At 37.3% G+C, this 27,500-nt stretch overlaps 2 protein-coding genes across 3 annotated transcripts; both read left to right on the top strand.

Annotated features, from left to right (window-relative positions):
• Positions 1-3,292: 3,292 nt before the first annotated feature.
• Positions 3,293-6,618, top strand: mgst3a (microsomal glutathione S-transferase 3a). Its single transcript, XM_051644516.1, has 6 exons — positions 3,293-3,394; positions 5,073-5,197; positions 5,707-5,780; positions 5,964-6,021; positions 6,112-6,184; positions 6,395-6,618. Exons 2-6 carry the CDS (start codon positions 5,081-5,083, stop codon positions 6,532-6,534), a joined length of 462 nt encoding a protein of 153 aa, XP_051500476.1. The 5' UTR covers positions 3,293-3,394; positions 5,073-5,080; the 3' UTR covers positions 6,535-6,618.
• A 606-nt stretch (positions 6,619-7,224) lies between these two features.
• On the top strand, positions 7,225-27,403 carry LOC127409692 (ERC protein 2). Of its 2 annotated transcripts, XR_007892024.1 has the most exons (12): positions 7,225-7,611; positions 9,881-9,923; positions 10,049-10,170; positions 10,423-10,504; positions 10,642-10,819; positions 11,358-11,431; positions 13,567-13,643; positions 15,629-15,729; positions 15,821-15,909; positions 21,936-22,061; positions 22,505-22,861; positions 25,596-27,403. XR_007892024.1 is itself a non-coding variant. In XM_051644438.1 (11 exons), the coding sequence occupies exons 1-11, from the start codon at positions 7,546-7,548 to the stop codon at positions 22,669-22,671; spliced, it is 1,125 nt and encodes a 374-aa protein (XP_051500398.1). In that variant the 5' UTR covers positions 7,225-7,545; the 3' UTR covers positions 22,672-23,982. The 2 variants fall into 2 exon arrangements, 1 of the variants encoding a protein (XP_051500398.1); XM_051644438.1 differs by lacking the exon at positions 25,596-27,403 and having other exon boundaries at positions 22,505-23,982.
• Positions 27,404-27,500: the final 97 nt, after the last annotated feature.

Here is a 27,500-nt window from a genome sequence, read left to right as displayed (position 1 = left end):
AGGCGGGCAGTTCAATCCAGAGGGTCCTTGCAAAGATAGCCTCCTTTCTTTTCTTGAATACTCAAGAAGCTTTAAGGAAATTGAGGATTTCCAGCGATATCTGTCTGGAAAGCCAGCAGTACCTGTTTTGTCAGATGATGACAACGTTGTTGGATTTGGAGCACGAGCACAAGACACTTGGAGGAAGGGCTGATGAGTATGCTGCTTTTATAATATCCATGAAGTGTGTTCCAGGGAGCAAAATGCACTGCTTGTAGCAGTATCTTTTAAAGTGTTTTTCACTTCATAGCAATGGAGGAGGATGAGGAACTGGGTCTGTCTCCACCCAAATGCCCTACACAGCTAAGTAAATCAAGAGGTTGCATTTTTTATTTATGTCTGTTTTATCCCTCCCCATTTTTACATTGGTTGATTTTCATAATATTTAATTTGGTTCCCCCAATTCTGAACGCTTAGTCACAGATCTTGGCATGTCAATTTAAATATAGACATTTTTCACCCTCCAGGTTTTGGAACGCGGAAGTAAACGTTTGCAGAGTGCACTTCATTGATTGTATGCATGTTATTTAATCTAGTTGTATTTGGCTTCTTAATGTTTTGCTTTTCCTTTTTTTAAAAAAAGGAAATGTTCTATTGAGGTAAAATCAATGTAATGCACAGCCTCTCTTGGCTTATTACTGTTATAATACGGCAGCAACAGCAAAATGATAAAAGACACCAATGTTCAATAAATAGCTGAATTAATTACTAATAATAATCAGAATAAACAACTCTTCCGCCAAGGAATATAGTCCATTTTCTCAACTGTAAGCTATTTATGGTTGCATGCCAACAAAGCTGCTTGGCGCATTAACATAGAATGTGCGGTGCCAGGTGTGCATTTACAGTCATTTTACAAAGGCTTAGAACACTTCATAGTCCATTTCATAGTAGTCTGTGCATCTTAATTAAATGAGTGAGCTAAACATTATTAATGTAAGCTCTAACTGATCTAATGTAAAGACAAAGTTTTCACTGTATGGTTCAACTTGCTTTGTATTATTCCGTGCATTTCTGCATCCATCAACATCTCATGCAATCTCCCGTCCTCACAAACCACCAGTTCCTGTACCTAAGACTTCTTCGCAGTGTAAAGCCTCTGTACCACTGCCCACAGCACCACCAATGGCTGAACGGTCAGCAGCACCACCTGTTGAGCTGTCAGCACCAACAGTACCACCACTAGTTGCACAATTAGCACGTACTGCACCAGTGCCCTCCACATCGACAGTGGCCCCTGTGCCGAGCTACACTGATGATATTAGCAGCTGGAACTGCTCTCTCCATCCAAAAATTTGGATGAAAACAGAGACTGAAGCAGTGGGGCTCTGGCCTGGATCCAGACCAGTGAGACATCTTATGAACATGGTCTCCTTGTGGCGTTTTCCACCTCAGCCTGAGCTTATAGAAACAAACACCGGCCTACCGTCACCAAAATACTTGCAGCTCCATCCATTTTTCATCTGGAAACCAGAGCACGGTATAATGTAAAGACTAAGAAACAACTATGTCTTGCCGTGACTCTACAGCTGTCCAAATCCTCAGGTTACCTCATCCGGTGTGGGAAGAGTAATCCTTGGTACAAGTGGGCAATATTACATCCTTGCCTCTTGTATATTCCGTAAAGCATGCAAAAAATACTGGTTCGCTGATAAACCCCAGTGGCTTGATCTGCTACCAAAGCGATTCAGTAACATCTTGCCAGCCTTCCTCACCCATAAGAAGGCAATCTGCAAAATGGTGATGGATGAACTGAGGTGCTCTGGAAAATCACCTTACGATATGGGTAATCAGCTGTCTGAGGTGCTCACCTTAAATATGAAAGAGCCCACCTTGCTTACCTGCTCAGTGTTCAGAACATCAAAATGCTGAAGCAGGGCTGTATGGACAGAGGACCATCACTGGAACCCTGAGTAAGGATGACACACCAGCCCCATTTTGGGGTTATGAGGACACTGATGGATGGCATGGGGTGTCTGTGAGTGCACACTACCTGGTGGATTGCCTTCTTCAAGAATACCAGCAACAGGAGTCAGATCTCTCTCAGGTCCTACAAGGCACTTTTGGACAGGTGCTCAGGTCTGATCACACGTGTAAAGTTGCCAGAAAAGTGACGCTGTCAACGGGCACAATGTCATCCTATGCTGTAATGAATGAGAAATGGATGATTCTGTCCTGGGTTATGCTGCAGTCTGAGAGTGAGCAGTCCTTAGACTCCATGTGCTGTGGGCTGGCAAATCGCTATAGTGCTGCTGATATCCCCAAGGCCAAGTACCAGTGGATGGACAGGTATGAATCAACACATCATTTCACATATCACATCAAGACGTGTAAGGCAGAGTAATAAATGAGAATAATGAATTTCTGAATACAGGGTTGCAAACTATTCACTTATCATCTAAAGTCACCTTCTTTGAAGATAATTAAAAATTTCTACATTTTATTTACTAAAATCTCTTGAATGGCGTACTTTTAAGCTTAGACAAAAAACCAGAACAAAAAATGTTCACACTTAAAAAATACACTAAATAAAATCCCCAGGAATATCTGCTAAATATCTGCTATGTGCTTTCTCAACTTTTTCTCCTCTCCTGAGTTTGCATCCCTGTCTTCAACAGTAATTGCTTTCTCTTTCATATTTCTCATACATTTTTTCTTTCACGTTGTATTTAGAGACTGTTGTGCCTTTCACAGTCATATGGACTTAAACTATGCAGTTAAACTTTGTGAAAATACTGCATGTTATTGCACCCCTTTTTTGCCTTTTACTGCTGTCCGTGGTGCCTTTTTCTCGTGATATCAAATAAGTTAAATGTATATTTCTAAGTAGGAAAACAATTTCACTATACACAGAAAAGCACATAATAGTACACAAATAATAATAAAAAAAATAAACATTAATTTAATAAAACAATAATGTTAATAAGTAATTAAAAAAAATAGTTAACCATGGTTTTACTAAAGTAATATTGCAGTAACCATGTTTTTTTGTGTGTTTTTTTTGGGCTGAACCCATTGTTTTACTACAGTAAAATTTTCTGTTTAGGCTAAAAAAAAAAAAAAAAAAAAGACTTGAATTATGACTAAAAATATTATTTAAATGACCCATTTTATCCCAAGTAATCGCAAAAACATATATTTAATAGAAGTATCGTATTGGTATCGGTATCAACGATGTTGGACTTGAAATTATTGGTATCAGATTGAAAAGAAAATAAGTGGTATCGCCCATCCCTATCGTTTGTAGGAGTGTTTGAGGTTGGATTTTGACCTTTGACACAGTTGTACAAGTGATTTTTCAGTACTCCACCCTTATACTGCAGTATCGAGATAATAGCACAGAAGCACTGAACAGGTACGCTAACAATATAAGATCACAACAGATGTCTTTAAATAGTGTCTTTATTAACAATGTTACATTGCAGTGTTTGTGTTTTGAATAGAACTGTGTATAAAGTAAATTAACTTGCAGCAGAAATGTTGACCTGCTTCAACGTCTTTCATTTTTACTACACAGCAAATAAACCTGTTCCTACATGTCTGCTTATTTTACACATATGTTGACACTTGAATCTGACAATTTTGAGGCCTTTTGTCTTGTCTTGACAAACACTAGAATAACTTTAACTTTACCTGGAACTACTACATGTGACCTGGAGTTAGTTGAGTAGCACTCTAATTTTATGGAACTATAGTCCACTTTGAGTAATTTCACTAATCAAAGACAGATTTATGAGCACGTAATATTTTTTTATGTCACATCAGCTCTTGCTCCCTCTCTCTCTCTCTCTTTATATATATATATTTTTTTTAGTATAAAGTAAATATAGCAGAAAATATTAAGTAAATTCTACATTTGTACTCAATTCAAACATGTAAAAAATTAATGCTCTAGCTTACAAGTAAGCTAAATATAATTTATGATTGTTATCCCTACAATGCATTACCTTGTCATACTAATTTGCTAATTTGAGTAAATATCACTGGTAAAAATATGTAAGTGTTACTTTACGTTTCAATGCTCCAGGCTTGGATAATTATTAATGAGCTTGCATGGTCTCACTGTTAGTAACTTTATTTACACCCTTTTTAATGTTGATTTTGTTATGTTTGTTAACTTCTTGTTTTGTGAAGTCTGAAGTTTGTTTTCTTAATGTTAACCGTTCATGATCCAAAAAAATTATCTGTTGGTTGTTATGGTCAAAGTGTTTTTGTGCAAGTGTCAAGGTCTGCATGCGCAGCTCTGTATCTTGTTTTTTATTGACAGTAATGCAAGCTGATGTCTTCTAATAAACGAACTACATACAATAAGCTTCCTTGTGTAAGGCTTCCATACTGTATGTCATGTGGTACATGATTAAACGTGTTTATAGTGAAAGTACATAGTGTGAAAGGTTCATATAAAATGTTCCTGTTTAAAATGTTTAAATTTGAATAAGTTTATTTTAGTAGCATGCACAGTACATCAGACTTGTTAGTTCTATCAGGAAGACTTGCAGACTTGTGTGAAATTCAAGATGACATTTATTTGATGAATATAAAACAGAAAATATAATGTCTCTCTTTGGCGTAAGCACCGTCTGGCGGTCCGAAGAAGTTGTAGTCGGAACCGTCATATCCTGCTGGAGATTGGAGGCAGGGGTGGGAAGTCTACCCCCGTGCAGGACGGGACTCAACTGGTGGTGGTGGGGTGGTGGAGGTTGCCGTGTTAGCACACTGAAACAGCAATGTGATAGATTGTGAGCAGACTTATAAAGCATTGGCTTACATGTAATTGGCTAGGAGTTACCTAGCTAATGGTGCGATGATGTACGGCTGCTAGTCTTCCTGCTAGAACTACGCTGCGCTTACATTTCCTGTAGCAACTGAAATGTTTAAATTAAATTTACTCACTCACTTAAATCAATATTATGTAATTAAGTTAAGTAGATTTGACTTCATTTAAATAAAAATTACTTACAAAAACTGTGAGCAAAAAAATTCTGTAAATCTTACTAGTCATTTTTTTCAGTGTAGTTCTGTTTTCTCTTCAGTCTTGAAGATGGTGGTTTTGTCTAAAGAGTACGGGTATGTGGTGCTAACCGGAGCGGCATCATTTCTCCTGATGGCTCATTTGTCTCACGCTGTCGTAAAGGCTCGGGGTAAATACAACGTTCAGGTAACAGAATGCAACAATTTCAAACATTTCTAAACATTTCAAACCGTAGTATGCTATGTTTTTGTCACACAAACTCATCATGATGCATGTAAGTGGCATCCAGTTATCATCTTGGAAGTAAAAATGGGTGTTTTGGATTTTTCCTTCGATTTTGTATAAACATGTATCAATGTTAAAGGTCACAGCTGTTTTTTTAAATGTGCACAGAATACATACTGCAGAAATAGTAACATTAGGGATGTAATGTGTTAGGATGCTATAATGAACATATAGATGTTAAGGGAAGTCAAATAACACTCTTTATAAGATTGCTTTAGGCTTTTCTAATCCAGAATGTATAATGGGCTTTAGATATATTTTATCATGATTTCTGTATTCAAATATAAGTTTGCTATTGTAAATGTATAGTTTAGAACACACAAGTACGTACAGATTGTTCATATGTTCTTTGATGTGAGTTTTCCCAAACCAAGGAAAGAGTATTTCCTTTATTTCCCTAAATACTCTAGTATCCTGAAATGTACAGTGACAATCCAGAGACTGGCAAAAAATTCAACTGTATTCAGAGAGCACACCAGAACACGTATGTATAAGCAATATGCTGTGTCCTTAAAACTGTAATGGTCTCAAATTACTGCTGAATATTAAAGTTATCAAGAATTGTATCAATTTATACAATAACATTTTTCATAGCAAATGTTCAGGTTCTTTTTCAGTTCTGTTGTAGTGATATTCTTTATATAGTATATCTGTTGTACACTTACAGTGTTGAAGTCCTGACTCCATTCTTATTTACTTTATCTATGGGTGGAATTCAGCATCCAGTGAGTATATCCTCTGGAGCTAGACTATCATAAATACACACATGGGTTAAAGATCACTTGAGAAACTAACTGTTGTATATATGCTTTCAGCATCTAGCCAGTGGTTTGGGAATGATCTGGATTTTCAGTAGGGTGTTGTACGCTCGTGGATACTCTACTGGAGGTGAGTCCTATCGCATCACTACATGCTTGAGAAAGTCTCACATCCTGAACTGAATAAAACTGTCTGTATTGTCAGTACGACAGCTTAGTGCTGGTGATGATTTGTATATCCTTCTATTTTGGCATAGAAAATGACAGCATTGTTTTAAGATGCTTCATTAGAGATTCTGCTGATTTAATGTGTTTCTGTGTGTTGTGTTCTCTCTTGTAGACCCTCAGAAGCGTTATCGTGGGGCATTCGGTAACCTTGCTTTGCTGGGTCTGTTCCTTTGTACTGTGAACACTGGGAGAACACTGCTTGGATGGGGGCCCGAGTCAAGATGGCCCAAATGGCCTATTTGTTATAAATAGTAGAAATAATGGTTACTAAATGATCTTTTTAAGCACTGATTTACTTCACTGCATTGTATAAAATAAAACGTTCTACAAATCACACTTTGAAACATTTTCTCTGTTATGCAACATAAAATTAAAAAAAAAAAAAAACAAAGGCAGACACGGGTGACACTCTTAGATCTGGTAAAACACCATACAATCAATCATCCAGACAAGACCAGAAGTTACAATCCCATATGAAATCATCATAAGAGAAAGTTATTTTTTTTTTAGCGATAATGTACAAACCTTTCATCACACCTACCATGATCTCCAAGTTTATTAGTGGTATTGTTGTCTGTATAAGCTTTAAGTAAATTCAATTAGATCTGAAATCATCTCGAATTGGCTAATTCCCGTTCAAGTACTACATTACCCACAATCCACCAATCAGAATCTGCGCATGCCTACAGTACTTAACGGCGTCAGGGTCGATGGGATATAGAGTTTATAATCGGATTGTCTGGCGATACTTTTATATATCGACAGCACAGACGTACAATGTGCGTGATGAAACAATTACTTTAGTTAGTTTACCTGCCACAAAAGTACAGTGCAGCTGTAAGAAACATACTTTCTTTGACAGTCAAATGTCTGGAAATATACTACATTTTCCAGAATCCATATAGTGGAACGGAAGTGACGTGTGTTTTGCGGCTACTGGATTTAAACTGACACGAGCACATTAATCGTGTAATAAAATATGATTTCAGCCACATAGCTGTTTTTAATGATTATTTTGACTTACAGAATATACGCTCATTAGGTGTTTTCCTGAATCAACCCGTTGTTTATGCGTTTAATGTGTTTGCTTCGAGAGATGCTATTAAAGGCATTGTGTAAGTTGTTTGGTTTCTAAGGCTGAAACACAGCTGTGCGGAGTCGGTTGACTTTACATGACCCTGCTGCTGTCTTTAAGTGTCTTCATGCCTGAGGCCGGTTTGTTTACAACTAAAAGTTCGTGTTTAAATCGAGATAGCGCTCAGTATGAACTGGGATCATCATTTGAGCTCCATAATTTCAGAGGCTGATGGAAGTGTCGCAAAAATGAGGGTGAGATTCTAAAAGGACTGTATTTTATATACGAATGATCATATGCATTTGATACGTTGATGTCTATTTCGTTTGTTGCAGATACCGACACATACAGTGCCCCGCACCCCCCCCCCCCCCTCTTGATTTCTTCTATTTTTGTGTATTTTTCATACTAAACTGTTTTAGATCTTCAGTTGAGAGAACATGTAAACAAAAGGCATCCTGAGTAAACACAAAATACAGTTTTCAAATATGTTTATATTTTTTATTGAAGCAAAGAAGTTATCCAACACCTATATCACCCATGTGAAAAACTAACTGCCCCCTTAAACTTAGTAACTGGTGTGCAACCCTTTAGCAGCAACAACTGCAACCAAATGCTTCCGATAACTGGAGATCAGTCTTTCACAACACTGTGATTGAATTTTGGCCCACTCTTCTTTGCAGAACTGCTTTAGTTCAGACACACTGGAGGGTTTGAGCATGAACTGCATGTTTAAGGTCCTGCCACAGCATCTCAATCGGGTTCAAGTCAGGACTTTAACTAGGACACTCCAAAACTTTAATTTTGCTTCTTTTGAGCCATTCAAGAGGTGGACTCCTGTGCTTTGGATCACTGTCTTGCTGCATAATCCAGTTGCGCTTGAGCTTCAACTCACGGACTGATGACCGGACGTTCTCCTTTAGGATTTTCTGGTAGAGAGCAGAATTCATGTTTCCCTCAATTATTGCAAGTCGCCCTGAAGCAGCAAAGCATCCCCACACCATCACACTACCACCACCATGCTTGACCGAAGGTATGATGATCTTTTTGTGGTATTCTGTGTTTGATTTACACCAGATGTAACTGGACCCCTGTCTTCCAGACAGTTCCACTTTCGACTCATCAGTCCATAGAACATTCTCCCAAAAGCTTTGAGGATCATCAAGGTGTGTTTTTGGCAAAATTCAGAAGAGCCTTAATGTTCTTCTGGGTTAGCGGTGGTTTTCGCCTCGTCACTCTTCCATGGGTGGCATTTTTGGTCAGTGTCTTTCTGATAGTGGGGTCATGAACAGTGACCTTTACTGATGCGAGCGAGGCCTGCAGTTCCTTGGATGTTGTCCTTGGCTTTTTTGTTACTTCTGGATGACTTGTCGCTGTGCTCTTGGAGGAATTTTGGAAGGTCGGCCACTTCTGGGAAGGTTCACTACTGTGCCAAGTTTTCTCCATTTGGAGATAATCAGAATCAGAATGAGCTTTATTGCCAAGTATGCTTACACATACAAGGAATTTGTCTTAGTGACAGGAGCTTCCAGTACACAACAATACAAAAACAGCAACAAGACTTTTAAAAAATAATGGCTCTCACTGTGGTTCTTTGGAGTCCCAGAGTCTTTGAAATAGCTTTGAAACCCTTCCCAGACTGATGTATTTCAGTCACCTTTTTTCTCATCATTTCTGGACTTTCTTATGACCTTTGCACAGTGTGCTACTGGGTGAGACCTTTTAGCCAACTTCATACTGTTGAAAAAGTTCTATTTAGGTGTTGATTTGATCGAACAGGTCTGGCAGTAATCAGGCCTGGGTGTGTGTAGTCCAGCTGAACCCCATTATGAATGCATTTTCATAGATATGGGGATTTCGTAACTAAGGGGGCAAATACTTTTTCCACACAGGCCCAGTTGGTATTGGATAACTTTTTTTGCTTCATTAAATAACATTATCATTTAAAAAACAGTATTTTGTGTTTACTCAGATTGCCTTTGTTTTTATGTTAGATGTTTTGAAACAATTTAATATGAGATATACACAAAAACAGAAGAAATCAGGGTGGGGGTGAATACTTTTTCACAGCACTGTAGATGGTGCCTTGAGGCTCAATTTAAAGGGATAGTTCACCCCAAAATAAAAATTCTTTCATCATTTACTCACCCTCATGCCATCCCAGATGTGTATGGCTTTCTTCTGCAAAACACAAATTAAGGTTTTTAGAAGAATATTTCAGCTCTGTAGGGCCAGACAATGCAAGTGAATGGTGGCGAGAACTTTGAAGGTTAAAGCATATAAAGGCAGCATAAAAGTAATCCAGATGACTCCAGTGGTTAAATCCATATCTTCTGAAGCGATATTTATATTTAGACCCCCAGTGAGCAAGCTGAAGGTGACTGTGGCAAGGAACACAAAACTCCATAAGATGTTGGTTAACGGACAAAAATAACCTTGGGGGAAAACGTAGTACATAATGTTACTAATATTCAATGTAATGCAGTGGGCAGTTAACAAATTATTGGTTTTCTTTGTTACCAGGAACATCTTACCACACATGGAAGACCTCCCAGAGGAAAGGAAGGTAAATTCATTTTGTTGATGATAATTTAGGCCACTAAATATCCTATACATTATCAGGGTTGGAATATTTGGTTTAATTGGACTATTAATGTAATCATGTGTATGTCTCTGTCTCTTTCTCTGTAGATCTGTATCCAGTGAGAGAGATGATGGCAAGTGTTGATTTGAAGCCCTCTTCCTCTCTCAGTACTGCGGTTCAGTGGTCAGATCTGACAGCCATCCAGACCCAATTACATCAACAGAGTCAGGTCAGAATGACGCATATATTATTATGTTTATTTATTGTATGACTTATATTTCACACCGAGCTTGAAAGCACTTTCTCGATCCTGCAAGCTTTAATCTGATTGGTTGACTTTATGCAACCTCTGGGAGTAAAGGCACACAGATTATTTTTTATCGAAAACAAAGTCGTGTTTACAAGGCACAAGCCCTTTTTGTGGATGAAAAAAATCACTGGATCTGCCGAAGTTTGCCAGGTTATCTTGGTTCTGCCACAGGCCATTGAGACTTTAACACAAAGCCTTCGCTTACTGGAGAGAGAACGTGACACTCAGCAAAGACAAATCAAGACATTACAAGGTGAGCAGAATCCTGGTGGATCATTAATGTTTTAAAAAGCTTTTAATTTTTTACTTATGCTACTTTTCAGTGAATAAGTAAACGCTGCTCGGAACAATCTCTGAGTTAATAATCATTCTAGGAATGTTGTCTTCCAGAGGAGCAGAGGAGACTTAAGGACAGACTAGAGGAGAGAGAGAGGGATGCCGAGCGGAGAACGTTGAGTCCTGCACCGGACAGACGGGTGGAGCAGTGGAAGAGAGAGATGGCTCGAGAGTTGAGCAGTTTGAGAGGTCAGATCAACCGAGCCACGACTCTAGAAACACAGGAAGAAAGGTTAGTAACGGTTCTTTTGTGAGTTGATGTGATCATACCAGATAAATATATCCTGTTTGAAATATTCAGTGTGTATTTTGCTATGTTCAGAATGACATACTAACATACTACTCCTACTAAAATGCAATATGCAGTAAGTATATTATTGTGCACAGTATTTAAATTTTGCATGGAATTCCCAGATGACTCTAAAATGTGCAGTTTGTTACTCTAGCAATGTTTGTGATACTAGTATGACGAATGAAATCGGAAGTAAAATAAACTTTGATTTTTCATTATATCCTTTTTAACTCATAATTTGGGTTGGCAAAATTTAAATGAATACTCCAGGTTCAATACTAGTTAAGCTTAATTGACAGCATTTGAGGCACAATATTGATTACCACAAAAATAAATCTCAACATTCCCCCAAAATGGAATCAAAAGTGCAAAATAATAGAGAGGGTAATCTGCAGTATGCTGGTATTTCATTCCTGACACAAAGACTTGGAGTTAAGAGAGTTACATTCATTGTTTGTAATGGTTTGTATATCCACAGTTTCAGCTCTAAACTCCGCAGAGAAGAACTAGAGCAGCTCAGAAGAGAAGTTGACATTCTCAAGAACAAACTGAGTGAGTCACATACTTGTTACATTTCAAATGCACACATACACTATGTGGCCAAATGTTTGTGGACACCATATGTGCTTGATGAACCTTCAATTTCAAAACCATAGGCATCAATTTCCCCCTTTGGTGCAATAACAACTTCTACTCTTCTGGGAAGGCTTTCCACTATACTGTATGTAGTGACATGGGTGCAGGGATTTGTTCCCATTCAGACACAAGTGCATCACTGAGGTCTTGCACTGATGTTGGGCGATGGGGCCTGGCTTTCAGTTGGCATTCCAGTTCACCCCAAAGGTGTTCAGTGGGGTTCAGGTCTGGGCTTTGTGCAGGCCAGTCAATTTCTTCCACATCAGACACAGTAAACTATTTCTTTATGTACTTTGCTTTGTGCACAGGGGCATTTTCATGCTGAAATAGAAAAGGGCTCTCGCCAAACTGTTGCCATACAGTTGGAAGCACCGAATGCCCTAGAATGCCATTGTTTGGAGTAGAATTATGATTTATCTTCACTGGTATTAACGGAGTAACCAAACTCTTTAATTAGAAGGGGGTGTCCACATATTTTTGGCCATATAGTGTTGTCTTTTCAGGTCTACACTAAAAAACTGAAAAATGTATGTGATCTACACAATTCTGCACAAATTTTTTTATTCTCTAAAATGTGATCTCTACTAAATTACATTTATGTATGGTGAATGTGAACCAATAAAGTATGTTCAACGACATGGGCAAGGGGATTTGGGCAGCTGATTTGTATTTCCCATTGCATGGGACTTGATGCGGAGAGTAACATTTTTTTAATTAAGAGTTATTTTATGCATTTTTGATCAAGATGAGAAAAGGGAGAGACATAGTGTTTAATGTTGTTATTTCGGAATATAGAACTGATTCTGAAATGCAAGGTTACCATTGTGGTGCAGAGTGGAGCTTTTGATTAAATTGAGGACGGGTACACAAACAACATGCTGTATGCTGCTCTACTCATGGAGCAATTACTACTTATCATCTAGCATGCTAATGTATGCTATTGCTAGCTAAAAGTTAGATACTAGCTTAACCTTATAACATACACTACCGTTCAAAAGTTTAGGGTCACTTACTCATTCTTTATTTTACTTTATTTTTTTCACATTTTAGAATAATAGTAAAGTCATCACAACTATAGAATAATAGAAATAGAAATATGGGAATTATGTTGTGACTAAAAAAATCCAAAATAAATCAAAACTATATCATATTTTAGCATCTTCAAAGTAGTCACCCTTTGCCTAGAATTTGCAGACATGTACTCTTGACATTTTCTCAACCAACTTCTTGAGGTATCACCCTGGGATGCTTTTACATTTATGCATTTGGCAGACGCTTTTATCCAAAGCGACTTACATTGCTCTTATTACAGGGACAATTCCCCCAGAGCAACCTGGAGTTAAATGCCTTGCTCAAGGACACAATGGTGGTGGCTGTGGAGATTGAACCAACAACCTTCTGCTTACATGTTCAGTGCTTTAGTCCACTACGCCACCACCACTCCACAAAAATAGTATTGAAGGAGTTCCCATCTATGTTGGGCACTTATTGGCTGCTTTCCTTAATTATTCGGTCCACGTTATCAATTTCAAAAACTATTATTTTTTAAATAAAATTTTTGTTTTATAATGAAATAAATTAATATTTTGTGCACAATTATATTTTTGTCTACAAAACTAATTTCAAACATTTAAGCATACGCCTTCAGATCAAAAGACTTTTAAGATCATGAGAAACATTTCAGGCAAGTGACCCCAAACTTTTGAATGGTAGTGTAAATCAGTGAAACTAAAAATATTAAGTAAAACTGAAAAAAAAAAAATCATGTTAGGGACACATATAAATCACTTTGAGGCTACTTAATTGGGTCATTTAAAAAATAACTTTATTCCATTATGTTGAAATTATGTGAACAAAGAATTAATGAGCTAAAACATGAGGAAAAAATGTGTTGATGTAACTTAATTGATTCATCAGGTGCCGATGTTCATAATTACGTTAAATCATGTAAATTCAAAGCATTTTTTTTTTCTTAGTGTACTGATATTTTGACTGCTTGGAAGAATTGATCTTTTCATCAGCTGTTTGTTAACTGGATCGTGTTTCTGTAGTGCGACAAGAGGAAGATACGTTCCAGCTTCAGTCAGAGGCCAGAGAAACAAGGAGACAGTATGAACGAAACTCTAAGGTAAATTGCACACATACACCGATCAGCCACAACATTAAAACCACCTACCTAATATTGTGTAGGTCCCCCTCGTGCTGCTAAAACAGCACCAACCCGCATCTCATAATAGCATTCTGAGATTATATTCTTCTCACCACAATTGTACAGAGTGGTTATCTGAGTTACCGTAGACTTTGTCAGTTCAAACCAGTCTGGCCATTCTGTGTTGACCTCTCTCATCAACAAGGCGTTTCCATCCACAGAACTGCCGCTCACTGGATGTTTTTTGTTTTTGGCACCATTCAGAGTAAATTCTAGAGACTGTTGAGTGTGAAAATCCCAGGAGATCAGCAGTTACAGAAATACTCAAACCAGCGCGTCTGGCACCAACAATCATGCCACGGTCCAAATCACTGAGATGATATTTTTCCCCATTCTGATGGTTGATGTGAACATTAACTGAAGCTCCTGACCCGTATCTGCATGATATTATGCACTGCACTGCTGCCACACGATTGATAATCGCATGGATGATTGTTGGTGCCAGACGGGCTGGTTTGAGTATTTCTGTAACTGCTGATCTCCTGGGATTTTCACGCACAACAGTCTCTAGAATTTACTCAGAATGGTGCCAAAAACAAAAAACATCCAGTGAGCATCAGTTCAGTGGACGGAAACACCTTGTTGATGAGAGAGGTCAATGGAGAATAGCCAGACTGGTTTGAACTGACAAAGTCTACGGTAACTCGGATAACCACTCTGTACAATTGTGGTGAGAAGAATATAATATCAGAATGCTATTCTAAGATGTGGGTTGGCGCTGTTTTGGTGGCACGAGGGGGACCTACACAATATTAGGTAGGTGGTTTTAATGTTGTGGCTGATCGGTGTATATCTCTTAAAGGAGTAGTACCAACCATTTTCCTAAGGGGACCCCTATGTATTTTAGCCCCTTTAAGTCTTAATAACGGTTGTCTGTGAAAATAGCTCAATGTAAAAGGATGTGCTTTGCGTTTACATTCTAGGCTTGTTGTCTGTAGAGAGTATTTATGATCAGTAAGGTGCAAAATTAGTTTTGATCTTCAAAGGCCACAAGCTTTCAAATGAGCTTCTGTGGGGGGAAAATGTTTAAAGATTAAATTTAGTTTCTCCTTAATAGAGCGCAACAGTGCCATTTTCCATTTAATTTGTTTTCCATAGGGATTTCATAAAACCTTCATAAGAGTTCTAAGCCGTGAACCAAACCAACCAGCTCTGAGATGAATTACAATCTTTGATTTGAAGCAAAAAATTATTTAAAAAATCAGACTAAAAGACTGTACTTAAGGTCTTTAATGTGGGAATAAACTATAATGCCATGAAGCATTGCGAATGATATAATCAAATTAAAAATTATGTAAATATGTTGAGTATTGATTTTAAGTTGTTGATTTTTAGTATGGAAACAATGTATTTTAATTTATTGCAGAATATTCAGACATATGCCTGTAAATGAGAGTGTAGGGAGACTGACTCATTTACATAATTTACTGTGCATCATGGGAGTGTACAGTCGCTGCAGAGCTCTTTTGCTGCAGTTTGTTACCTGCGATTCTCTGATTGGTGGATTTCCCCCCTCAGGATCATGGGTAGTGTAGTTCTTCACTATGAATTGCACTATTAAATTTTTTTTTTTTTTTTAATGAAGTAAGATTTTTTTAAATAAAACTGACTGATGCTTCAACAGAAGCAAATCTATTAACAACCTCGGAGCTCATGGTAGGTCTGAAAAGTAGGTAGGTTTAAAAGTTATTGTTAAAAGTCAATTGCCCTGTGGAAACATGAATGGGATTTTTACTTCCAGAACCAGACTGTTGTGCTCTGTTATGACTTCGTTGTTTTGAACAGTAAATAGTGCTTAAAAAAAGGAAAGTGTGAGAAATTTGGTTCTTTCTGGTTGTTGTTTTGTAAATTAAGTTACGTTAATCTTTTATAAAATCTCTGGAATGGTCGTATTTGTATTGCAGACGCTGCAGAGTCTTACAGATTCATACCGCACACACAGTTTTGAACTTGCCCGGATGGTTTCACAGTACCAGCACACTCAACAGGAAGTTCGAGATGTCAGGTTAGTATGAAAGCAACACCCAAAACAACAGCTGGAGGAAAGTTATCAGGGGTTACTTTTCTTTCGTTGTATCTGTTTTGATGTGCTTCAGAGTCACTGTGTCTGAGCTGAAGGATGAGGTAAGAGGTCTGATCCTGAGAGACGTCCTGCCCACACCTGCACATGTGCCAAAGAAACCAGGTGAGTTTTATGTCCTAAAACTTACAATTTTAGGAAATAAGTTAGTTTTTCATGACCATTTCCAGCATACAAGTTCTCTACTTGGATGTTGCACTGGAAATAGCATGTATTTGACCAAAATTCCATTATTGTCTGCAAGGCAAGCTGGCTTACATGTATTACAATGTCAAAATAAGAGTTCCCCAAAAATATGCAAGAATGAACCTGGTGTCCTCCATGTTAGAGGTCTGCTCGGGATAGATTTTTCAGTCCCGCTCCCATGACATTTTGTCCCGCTCGTGCCCGCAAAAGCCCGCAGGAAGAGGTCTACGCAATTTTTTTCAGCCCTGCTCCCATAAGATTCTGTACTGCTCCGGTGTCGTAGGCTATTTTTTGCAATTCCCACTCATAAAAAAATGGGGAAAGAGAGAGAGAGAGATAAGTATGTTTCATTAACACATTGCCAAATATCTGATTTACCTTTGGCTGGTTTAAAAGTTTTGTTCATACATTTCTTTATTAAAGCGTTAACATCTATAGCACTAAGGGATCCGCCTTCACGCTCGGACACTTTGCCTCAGAGTGCTACTTTCCGCCACATGAAGCACAAGGAAGAAATTGTATGAATGAGCCACCAAGGGGCAGACTGGCCATCAGGAGCACTGGGCGTTTTCCCGGTGGGCCGATGGGTAATTTGGGCCAGCCCACTGCTGATCAAGTAGCGGCCCGTCCTACAGGGGATATAGGCGGCCGCCCTGGGCTCCATCATGGCTGCACAGAACCCGTAACAGAGCGAGAATTCATTAAACTTAGTAAGGTCAATGGTCATAACAATACAATGGCTTTTATTATGAAATTATGTTCTGACTTTTATTTTGAAATCGCTTGCAGAGTGGCACGGTTTCCGTATGCATGCGTGTTTGCCATAACTCGCATGGACCTCATTATTTGACATAGAAATCACAATAATGGTGACAACCAAAAAAAAACATTACGTTTAAGATGAGCTCTGAATAATCACAAAATGACAAATAACTGCAATTTACAACAAATACAATAACAGCAGCGTAAATAAAATTGTCAAACTGTAAAACTATGAGCAGTACATAGTCATTTGCATAATTTATTCATACTGCAATGCATTAATGGGAGCTGAAGTGCGGCTTGCTGAATAATGCTTATGCCTGATAAAAATGCAGAAAATAAGTCATGAAAAATATTACTTTGTGGCTGTTTGAGTCTTTGAGGCTTACTTTGTTTAAAGGATAGCAGAAACAGCGCTTGTCAAAGCATTGGGCTTTTCACTTTTTCTCAAGAATAATCTGGGGAATTAAAACACTGAAGATATAAAGATGCAACAAACTCACATAGAGTGAAAATATGAGCAATTAATCTGCAAAATATCTGCAAAGATCTACACTTTAAGAGGTATGTTTATTATTATTTTTTACATATATTTATATTTGTATTCTGGCCAACTTTGTTTTCATTGATTTTTTTTTAAATAAGCATTTACACATAGTTATGTGGTTAATTGACATGAAATGTTAAGCATTGTCATCAGTGTCTTGTTGTGTGACACTTTCTTCATCTAACTATTTTAAACAACATTGTATGATCTTGTATAGCTATATATACATATATAATATATTATTATTATACTTGTTATTTCCACAACCTCACATTAACTAAGATAGTAGTTTATTTGCACTTCTAGAAAAAAGCTGAAAGGTGATTTAAGATCTTTAAAAACTTTGAAGAAATGCTGACTTGTCACAGCACCAAAAATACACACTTTCCCTTGTACTTTCATGCACATTTTATCCTAACATCTGTATGTTGGGAAAAAGGTTTTCAGACATGTTATTTGTCTGAACTATAAGGTGCTTATTTTTAGTGCTTTCTCTAAAAAAAAATCCACTCATCACATTTACAGTGGTTTTATATGTTTTAAAGTTACGACAATTTTTGCACTGTGGGGCCCATTGTCATTACTAGCAGTTAATAGAATGTCTTCGTCTTTTTTTTTTTTTTTTTTTCCAACACAAAAATCTGAAATTGAGCCAGAAAATTAGATCAATGAGCCAGTGTTGTGGGCTGGGTTTGTTAGGCTGCTCTGGGCCAGAAAGTCCAGGGCCACTTTTAAGTCCCAGTCTGCCCCTGGCCACCAACCCTGCACTTGTAACAAATTTTTGTTGCTCTTGCGCAATAGAAGAATAACACAAATTATATTCTGTACCTTAAAAACATAAAATAAATTTGAGTAATTTTTATTTTATGTCAAATTTTATGTCGTATTTGTTTGCAGCATCGGATCTATATGCTGTTAAGTTCAATCCATAATCACGTAATAAATTGGCTTTCAAGGATGTATACTGTCGTCATGATTAACACAGGCTAACGATTGGGGTAAATTCTCTCATGTGATGCTACACTTTTGCTTTAATGCCAATTTTCTCGACAAAGTGTTTCCAATCCAGTTTTTCGTGACATTTGAAGTATCGACAGAGTTTATGCGCTAGAGTTAAACGGAAAAATATTATGTCGACGCTTATGAAATTTTAGTGATAATTTGCATTTCCATCAGCTTTATTTTGATGCACTGAAACTTTTTTCGCTAACTTTTTTTTTCTTCATATTTTTCTGATTTGACATTATACTGTATATCTATGGGTGTAAATAAGGTGGCTCCGAAAAACTGCTTTTGTTTTGTTCCCAATCATGTCAACTGTATCTGAGAAAAATTGTGTTGATACGGTAAAACAATCAAAAGTTATAGCATTATAAAAATCATTTATCATAGTGTCCAAAAATCCTCTCCAAAAAATTAAAAGATAATAATTGTACATAAGAACTAATTACACATGCAAACACAACAGACATGATTTTAGTCATGAGATTTCACTGAATGAGTGCCTTTTGGCTCAAGGAGTCTGCATCGAGTCTGTGTCATTTATGTGGCGCCATCTCCTGGTGATCATATGTAACATTGTGCTTCATGTGGATTATCTAATGATCTATGCATCCGATTACCTTGTGTGTGGGCTCATTTGAAAGATAATCACCTCTGAGTAATGGTATGTGATAATTTATGTTTTGTGAAGTTATAAGCAAAAACGTGGCAAATAAGCATCAGCAACATAATTGTCAAAGACATATACAGTACATAGCTATTACTCGCTATATTTTTGTCTGAGAGTAAAATAGGCTGGTTGTATTCTACTCTTTGAGAGCTTTCCAGAAACATATTACACATGGCTATTTGATCAGTTTTATGTTTTTACTGATTGCAATAATATGTACAGTGCACATTTTTTTATAAATGTAAAAATGGAGCACTTCTGATTTTTCGGAGAATTTCAAAGCACTTGTTCAATTTTAGTCATAATGCCTGCATGCATTGGAAAGAAGAGCTTCTAAGCATTTAAACGATATTTATTTTGTGTTGGTCAAGACTGTAGTTATTAAAAAAAAAACAATTCTCGCGGGCCCGCTGGCCAAGCTTAAAGGGTTAACTGCCCGCTATACTGAAATTTGCTGTAAAAACTGTGAAGATCAAACTGAAATGATCAGGGATCTTGTTAAAAATACAAACTTTAGCCGCTAGTTTCTAACGTTGGGATTCTTCAGAGGGATTTGCAGAGTTGCAGGTGCTGCACACCACCAGGAACCTGTTATTTTAATCAGGGTGGATAAAGATTGTCAAACTGTCCTTAATTATAAGCAACTAGGCATTTGTTACTTACAGTCTGGACAGAAGACCCCCTTCGTGGTATGTCCTACAACTCAAAGACTCAAAAACGTAAAATTAAAGCATCGGGAGGCAATTTGCAACCTCAAAACCTCAGTTTTATTTGTTACAATACTTTATCATCAAAAGTCAAATTAAAAGGTATTGTAAAATAAATTACAAAATCAGCTGAGCAAGAGTAGTGTTGGAGAGACGACTTAAACCGATGTCGAATCCGATGTTCTGTCAGTGTCTTCATATTTTCCAAATCTGCGGATTCCCTGGATGACGTCACTTTCAGCTTCGAAAGCGCCTTTAAAACCCTCTGTCGCAGTCTCTTAGCCAGACAATTTGTTCTCCTTTTGGATCTCTTTCTTTGAAGTCTCTGCTGTCTAGTCTGTAAAACATTCATACATACCCCATTCACTATTGGACATGTATGTCTTAGCTACTACATGTTTATATCATATGTCACATTTAAGGATAAACTTCTCTATTCTATAACATGTATATTATTCTATTATAAACACAAGTACATAATAAAACAGTTTAAAACAGTTTCAGAACTTTTTCTCTTTTTATCTCTAAGACTGCATACACACACACACACACACACACACACACACACACACACACACACACACACACACACAGCTGCATGTTGAAGCCAGACCCTTAGCATACACACAGAGGCTTTTAATACTTCAAGGCCATATGGGTACACTGTCAGTAATGCTCTCAAAACTAATACAATGATACCATCTACTGGTTATTCAAAGGTACTACATTATAAGTATTTCAAACAAGGAAAATACATAAAACTTATAAGGCATAAATGGTAACATATAGTAAACTGGTTAGTTTATATGTAAGTGAAATAAGTCAAATAAACATAGTAATCAAATTATTATAGTTAATCATTCAGGGTAAATGCATAGCATACTTAAAAAAGCAAATGCACACACACACACATATATATATATATATATAGTTGTTCTCAAAAGTTTGCATACCCTAGCAGAAATTGTGAAATTTTAGCATTGATTTTGAAAATATGACTGATCATGGTGTGGGAAATTAAACTTTAATTGCCATTTAAACCTGTGTGTGTCACCTTGTGTGTCTGTAACAAGGCCAAACATTCAAGGGTATGTAAACTTTTGATCAGGGCCATTTGGGTTATTTCTGTTATCATTATGATTTAAAAAGGAGCCAAACAACTATGTGATAATAAATGGCTTCATATGATCACTATCTTTAAATAAAAGACATTTTTGCATGATCAGTCATATTTTCAAAATCAATGCCAAAATTTCACAATTTCTGCCAGGGTATGCAAACTTTTGAGCACAACTGTGTGTGTGTGTGTGTGTGTGTGTGTGTGTGTGTGCGTATATATATATATATATATATATACACACACACACTACCGGTCAAAAGTTTTAAAACACTTACTCATTCTTTATTATAATTTTTTTTCACATAGAATAATAGTAAAGTCATCAAAACTATGGAATAACATAAATGGAACTATGGGAATTATGTTGTGACTAAACAAAAACTGTGTTATATTTTAGCATCTTCAGAGTAGTCACCCTTTGCCTAGAATTTGCAGACATGTACTCTTGACATTTTCTCAACCAACTTCTTGAGGTATCACCCTGGGATGCTTTTTAAACAGTATTGAAGGAGTTCCCATCTATGTTGGGCACTTATTGGCTGCTTTTCTTTATTATTTGGTCCAAGTCATCAATTTTGATAATTAAATTTTAGATTATAATGAAATAAATTAATATGTTGGCACAATTATATTTTTGTCTACAAAACTCATTTCAAACATTTAAGCATACGCCTTCAGATCAAGAGACTTTTAAGATCATGAGAAACATTTCAGGCAAGTGACCCCAAACTTTTGACCGGAAGTGTATATATATTCCTACTTCCACCTTATTTCTGCATGGCGTCTGGGCCGGACAAGTTGCTGAACACAGAATAGGAGTTGCTGTTGTGTAAATGTGGCCAGTTTTATTTTACTGTTTTTGTGTTTCTGGTGTTAGTAATCCAAGTATTTCAAAATGATTCATTTTGGCACTAAGATTTACTAAATGGTGTTTCTGTAAATGGAAATGTTGACTTCTGAAAGTGTTTTCATGGTACAAGGAAGTCTTTTATCTCATATGAAAATGTAATTCCTTGTGATATGAACCCTTTAAAAGTATTTGATCTTAACTGCTTGTCCTTAATGATTTGTAGGTAATCAGTGTACTATTTTTTCCTGTTTTCCTTTTATTTTTCTGTTACACCTGTGTGATTCCAGTGGTAACCGTGGAGACAAGCCCTCGGGGACGCGTGTCGTCAGGGTCGGAGGATGATTTCAGTCCCACCCCGAGTCTGGGGGAGATCAGCTCAGATGAGCTGGATACATCCTGGCTAGGAGAACCAGGTGAAAAACACATTCATAAACACATCACACACAGAAACATGTATGTTGTTCCCAAACCTAGTGAATTTAAAGCATCATAGACTCCCACATGGAGTTGCTGCCTATGTAGAGTGTTCCAAATCATTGACATATGAGGTTCCATCTCGGTTAGGATGCTGCCTGAGAAGGTAGTTCCCTATGTAGGCAGTAGACAGTGAGGCAGCTCACTAGGGTTTAAAACAGATTCAAGTATTCAACATGCACTAAAAGGCTGTCAAGCTACAAAAAAGCGCTATATATTCAAAGTCTTATTAGGATTTTCAGTGAATAACGACGTGAATTACGGGCTGTTCCTCATACAAAGCTATCGTTTGGCTTCAGAAGACTTATAATATAGCAAGTGGTGGTGTATGTCATTTCTGTGGTTTATTCTAACAATTACACATTACTCTTGTTTATTTTAGAGAGACACACAAGGAGTCGCCGCCGACGTGTTCACCAAAGTTTAGGACTGTCAGGAAGTGATCTCAGCAATGCTGGAAGTGAGCTTGATGGTAACCTTGACAACAATGCTGAAGACGTGGACGGAGTTTTAGACAGCCCTCCTGATCTCAGTCTCAGTGACCTCTGACCTTAAAAGCTAAATAAACTATCTGCTGATACTTTAAGCTACCTGAAGAAATGGAACCTTGCTTTTTCATAGTGACTGGACCATTTTAAGAGTGCAGCAGAGAGTATACTTCTGTCACAAAGGCCTGGAGTATGAGAGGTACTTTTTCCACTGTCAGTAATGGATCTACACCAACATAAAATCCAGTACTGTGAGTTCACTGAGCGGTCTTTGTATTCTTTGTATGACTGACATTAGTGTCTTTTATAACTTTTATATTGAGATACTGAAGTAATTCTGAAGTATTTTTGAAACTTCTTAGTATTACAACTAGAGATAGACAGATATATCTGTTTTACAGATTTATCGGTGCCGATAGTTTTTATTTTTTTACTATCGGTTATTGGCAAAAATCTATGCTGATATTTTAAAAACATTTTTATATTCCTTCCTGTTCCTCTGTGGCTGGCACTGGAGGATTCTACAGTTAGAATGGCTTGGTTCAACAGTATAACAGCGGACTTAGTAGGGGAAATTAAAACAATCACTGACACCTCGGGGGGATTTGCTATATTTAAATCTGTCATCATTGACAATATTCACCCATATTTGTAATATTTTTATGTTAATTTTTTTTAACATGCTGTAAATCGGATTTAAAATATATCGGCCGTTTAAACGGTTATCTGCCTTTTTTTACCACCTTAGTTATCGGTATCGGCAAAATCCACTATACACCGATCAGCCACAACATTTTTTTTTTTTTTTTTTGGGGGGGGATTTTTTTCCCCTTTTTCTCCCAATTTGGCATGCCCAATTCCCAATGCGCTCTAAGTCCTCGTGGTCGCATAGTGATTCGCCTCAGTCCGGGTGGTGGAGGACGAATCCCAGTTGCCTCCACGTCTGAGACAGTCAACCCGCGCATCTTATCACGTGGCTTGTTGAGCGCGTTGCCACGGAGACATAGCGCTTGTGGAGGCTTCACGCCATCCACCGCGGCAACCACGCTCAATTCACCATGCGCCCCACCGAGAACAAACCACGTTATAGCGACCACGAGGAGGTTACCTCATGTGACTCTACTCTCCCTAGCAACCGGGCCAATTTGGTTGCTTACGAGACCTGGCTGGAGTCACTCAGCACGCCCTGGAATTCGAACTAGCGAACTCCAGTGGTGGTAGCCAGCGTATTTTACCACTGAGCTACCCAGGCCCAAGAGATCAGCCACAACATTAAAACCACCTGCATAATATTGTGTAGGTCCCCCTCGTGCCGCCAAACCAGCGCCAACCCGCCTCTCAGAATAGCATTCTGAGATTATATTCTTCTCACCACAATTGTACAGAGCGGTTATCTGAGTTACCGTAGACTTTGTCAGTTTGAACCAGTCTGGCCATTCTCTGTTGACCTCTCTCATAAACAGAACTGCCCCTCAATGGATGTTTTCACCATTCTGAGTAAATTCTAGAGACTGTTGTTTGTGAAAATCCCAGGAGATCAGCAGTTACAGAAATACTCAAACCAGCCCGTCTGGCACCAACAATCATGCCACGCTCCAAATCACTGAGATCACATGTTTTCCCCATTCTGATGGTTGATGTGAACATTAACTGAAGCTTCTGACCCGTATCTGCATGATTTTATGTCCTGCACTGCTGCCACACGATTGGCTGATTAGATAATCACATGGATGTTTGTTGGTGCCAGATGGGTTGGTTTGAGTATTTCTGTAACTGCTGATCTTCTGGGATTTTCACAAACAACAGTCTCTAGAATTTACTCAGAATGGTGAAAACATCCATTGAGGGGCAGTTCTGTTTATGAGAGAGGTCAACAGAGAATGGCCAGACTGGTTCAAACTGACAAAGTCTACGGTAACTCAGATAACCGCTCTGTACAATTGTGGTGAGAAGAATAGCGAGTTGGCGCTCTTTTGGCGGCACGAGGGGGACCTACACAATATTAGGCAGGTGGTTTTAATGTTGTGGCTGATTGGTGTAAGCTGCAAAAAACCATTTGAAATCCTACTTAAAAACTATCGGCAGATGAATCGGTTATCGGCCTTTTTTACCACCTTAGTTATCGTATTGGCAAAATCCACTATCGGTCCACCTCTTATTATAACGAAGTAAGCTGTGAAACAGCATTTGAAATCCTACTCAAAAACTATCTGCCGATTAATCGGTTATCTGCCTTTTGTACCACATTAGTTATCGGTATCGTCAAAATCCACTATCGGTCGACCTCTAAATATAACGAAATAAGCTGCAAAACAGCATTTAAAATTCTAAAAATTTTTATTTTGTATGTCAACATCCAGTATATCCAAAGAGTTTTTGATGCAGGTTAATGTAAATATAGTCAGTGTATTTGGAATCCATAGGTGGAGTATTATTTTGTAAATAAGTCGGCAATTGATTGGATCATGAAAAGTGGGCGTTCCATACAAGACTGGATCTCAACGTATCCCAACATAAGAAACACTTAACCCAACACTTCTTTTTCAAATCAATTAATGTTAACTGCCATTAAATTACTGCGATATTAGTAAGATTTTAGAAAGGCTGCATTACCTACAACAGTAGCCTAAAACAATTAATAAATAGCTATTTGCTGAAAAGTCATCCAGATAAGACCAGGAACAAACATGTTTCAAAACGCTGTACTTTCTCCACAGTCGCTCTCTTTGCTGAAGGTCAAAGATGTTATTACCTTGCAATGTTTACAAGAGTGTTTGACCTTTAAATCATGCTTTTTCATAGTGTTAGGAAAGTGTTGTCCTCCCAAATGTCCTGTTAGTAACCGTTCCTTGTCTGCTTTAGTTAAATCTCAACTAGACTTACTAACTCGTCTGAACGTTTGCCTGCCTCTGCTGTTCAGTATCACAGGAACATCCTGAATCCTATTGCACGACTTTTTCCACTACTAAAACACTCTCTCTCTAGGGTTGGGAACCGAGAACCAGAGGCACAAAAACCATATATGCAAGGTATATATAGTGCCATGTATAGGGGCGCGTACTCGACAGATACATGGGGCGCAAAATTAACGCTTGTAACGGACACTTATAACACTCCAACACCCCATATATATATATAATGGTTTCCTTCATCGAAACGGTACAAGGCTTGGTGACTTTTCCTGTATTTGCCATTTGAACACAAAAAAAAAAAAAAACTGAATTGATTCTATGAATCCAGGTGATTTTATCAAACAGTGTTACACATTTTGCATTCCCGAAAAGAATTAGACTTGTAACACACACACCATCACTTGCTCTCGAGCGCTTTCTCTCTCTCTCTCCTTCTCTCTCACACACACACACACACACACACACATATACACATACACATACAGAAATTAGGTTTGGGAGCCACACCATCCAGACAAAACACAATCTATTATGAAAACAAAATTTCATGTGAAGTTATACATGTGGCTTCCTTTGGCCTTCCTCACAGTTCTATTTCAGCAGCACAATGCATTACTGTTTGGTCATTTTTGACCGATTCAACTTTTGTTTTTGTAATTAAAATGTTTTCCTTCATCTGAATGGGACAAAGCTTGGTGACTTTTTCTACACTTGCCATCGCAACACACTTACAAAAAAAAAAAAAAAAAAAGAAATAAGTAGATTCTGAGTCTGTGTGATTTTCAAGACTTTATTCTTCTTTTTCTTCACTGCTTATTACTGTTTTTTATAAATAGTTTGTTTATTGTTGTTCATTATCTTGCCATTTTTATTACTTCGCTGACTGAATTTGAATTTAATTTTATGTTTGCAAAATAAATGGGTTGTAACAAAATGCTTTGTAAAAGTCTTCTCTTTGTAACACCATGGTCAAGTTTGACTGCAAATGTAAAACAAATGCTAAACTTTGACAATAGTCTTTGATAATATCTAAATATATATCCAAATTCAAAACTTAATATCTAGATTAGAAAGTAACTTTGTTACAATATTGGTTTACAGTGACCAGGCAGCATGTGGATCACTGCTGCCATCTACTTGTTATAATTGCAATTCCATCTAAATGTATAGATTTTTTTCCCAGCAGATGGCAGCAGATGCTCCAAATGCATGACACATTTGGAGATTTTCTTATTTTTTCAGTTTAATTAAGTTTGTTTTTAATTAGTTGGAAGTAATATAAAATGTGTTTTTTTTTTTTTATATGAAAATAAATGGTGTAATTTAGAGATAAATTAGGTTGAAATACCATACAATTCCAAAAGAATGCATATGTTAAGTGTTATTAATATAGTGAAGTTAGTTTTATTACTTTTCTTTAAAAAATTAAAATAAAATACATGATAACGGTTTTCTTTTTTTTTACCGGTAATAAGAGTGTTGGCCTGTAACGAAGACTGAAGAAGCGTTAAAAAAAATAATACTGGAATTGTATTCATTTCATTGTGTATTGTAGTTAAAGATAGGCCCACATTTTAAGTTTTGTCTGTAAATTTTATTATGTAGTAAGGACCATTTATTGGATTTAATTGATGCCTCTAAAAAGTCTGTATAAACACACCTTTTGCAAGAATTGTATTAAATATGTTTCTGATATATTCTGTTATATCTGCTCTATCGAAATCTGAAATGAGCTTATAATTTTGCAACAGACTGCTGAGGGCAGTAAATGCAATAAAAATTACATTTCATATTTCCAAATATTTCCTCATCAAAAGTAAGAAGCATTAATGAAACTGCTTTAAGAGTAATCCGAACCAGAATCGTTAAATTCCTTACAATTCCCATCCCATTCTCTCTTTCTCTCTCTAAATCTTTGCAGCGTTTAATAATGCAGTTGCAGTGGTGTCCTATTTGAGTTAATCACTTTTCCAAAAAT

This window comes from Myxocyprinus asiaticus, chromosome 19 (assembly GCF_019703515.2).
Source record: "Myxocyprinus asiaticus isolate MX2 ecotype Aquarium Trade chromosome 19, UBuf_Myxa_2, whole genome shotgun sequence".
In the NCBI taxonomy this organism is placed as follows: Eukaryota; Metazoa; Chordata; class Actinopteri; order Cypriniformes; family Catostomidae; genus Myxocyprinus; species Myxocyprinus asiaticus.
The sequence above is the reverse complement of the archived record's forward strand: the minus strand, read 5'-3'. Positions and strand labels throughout refer to the sequence as shown.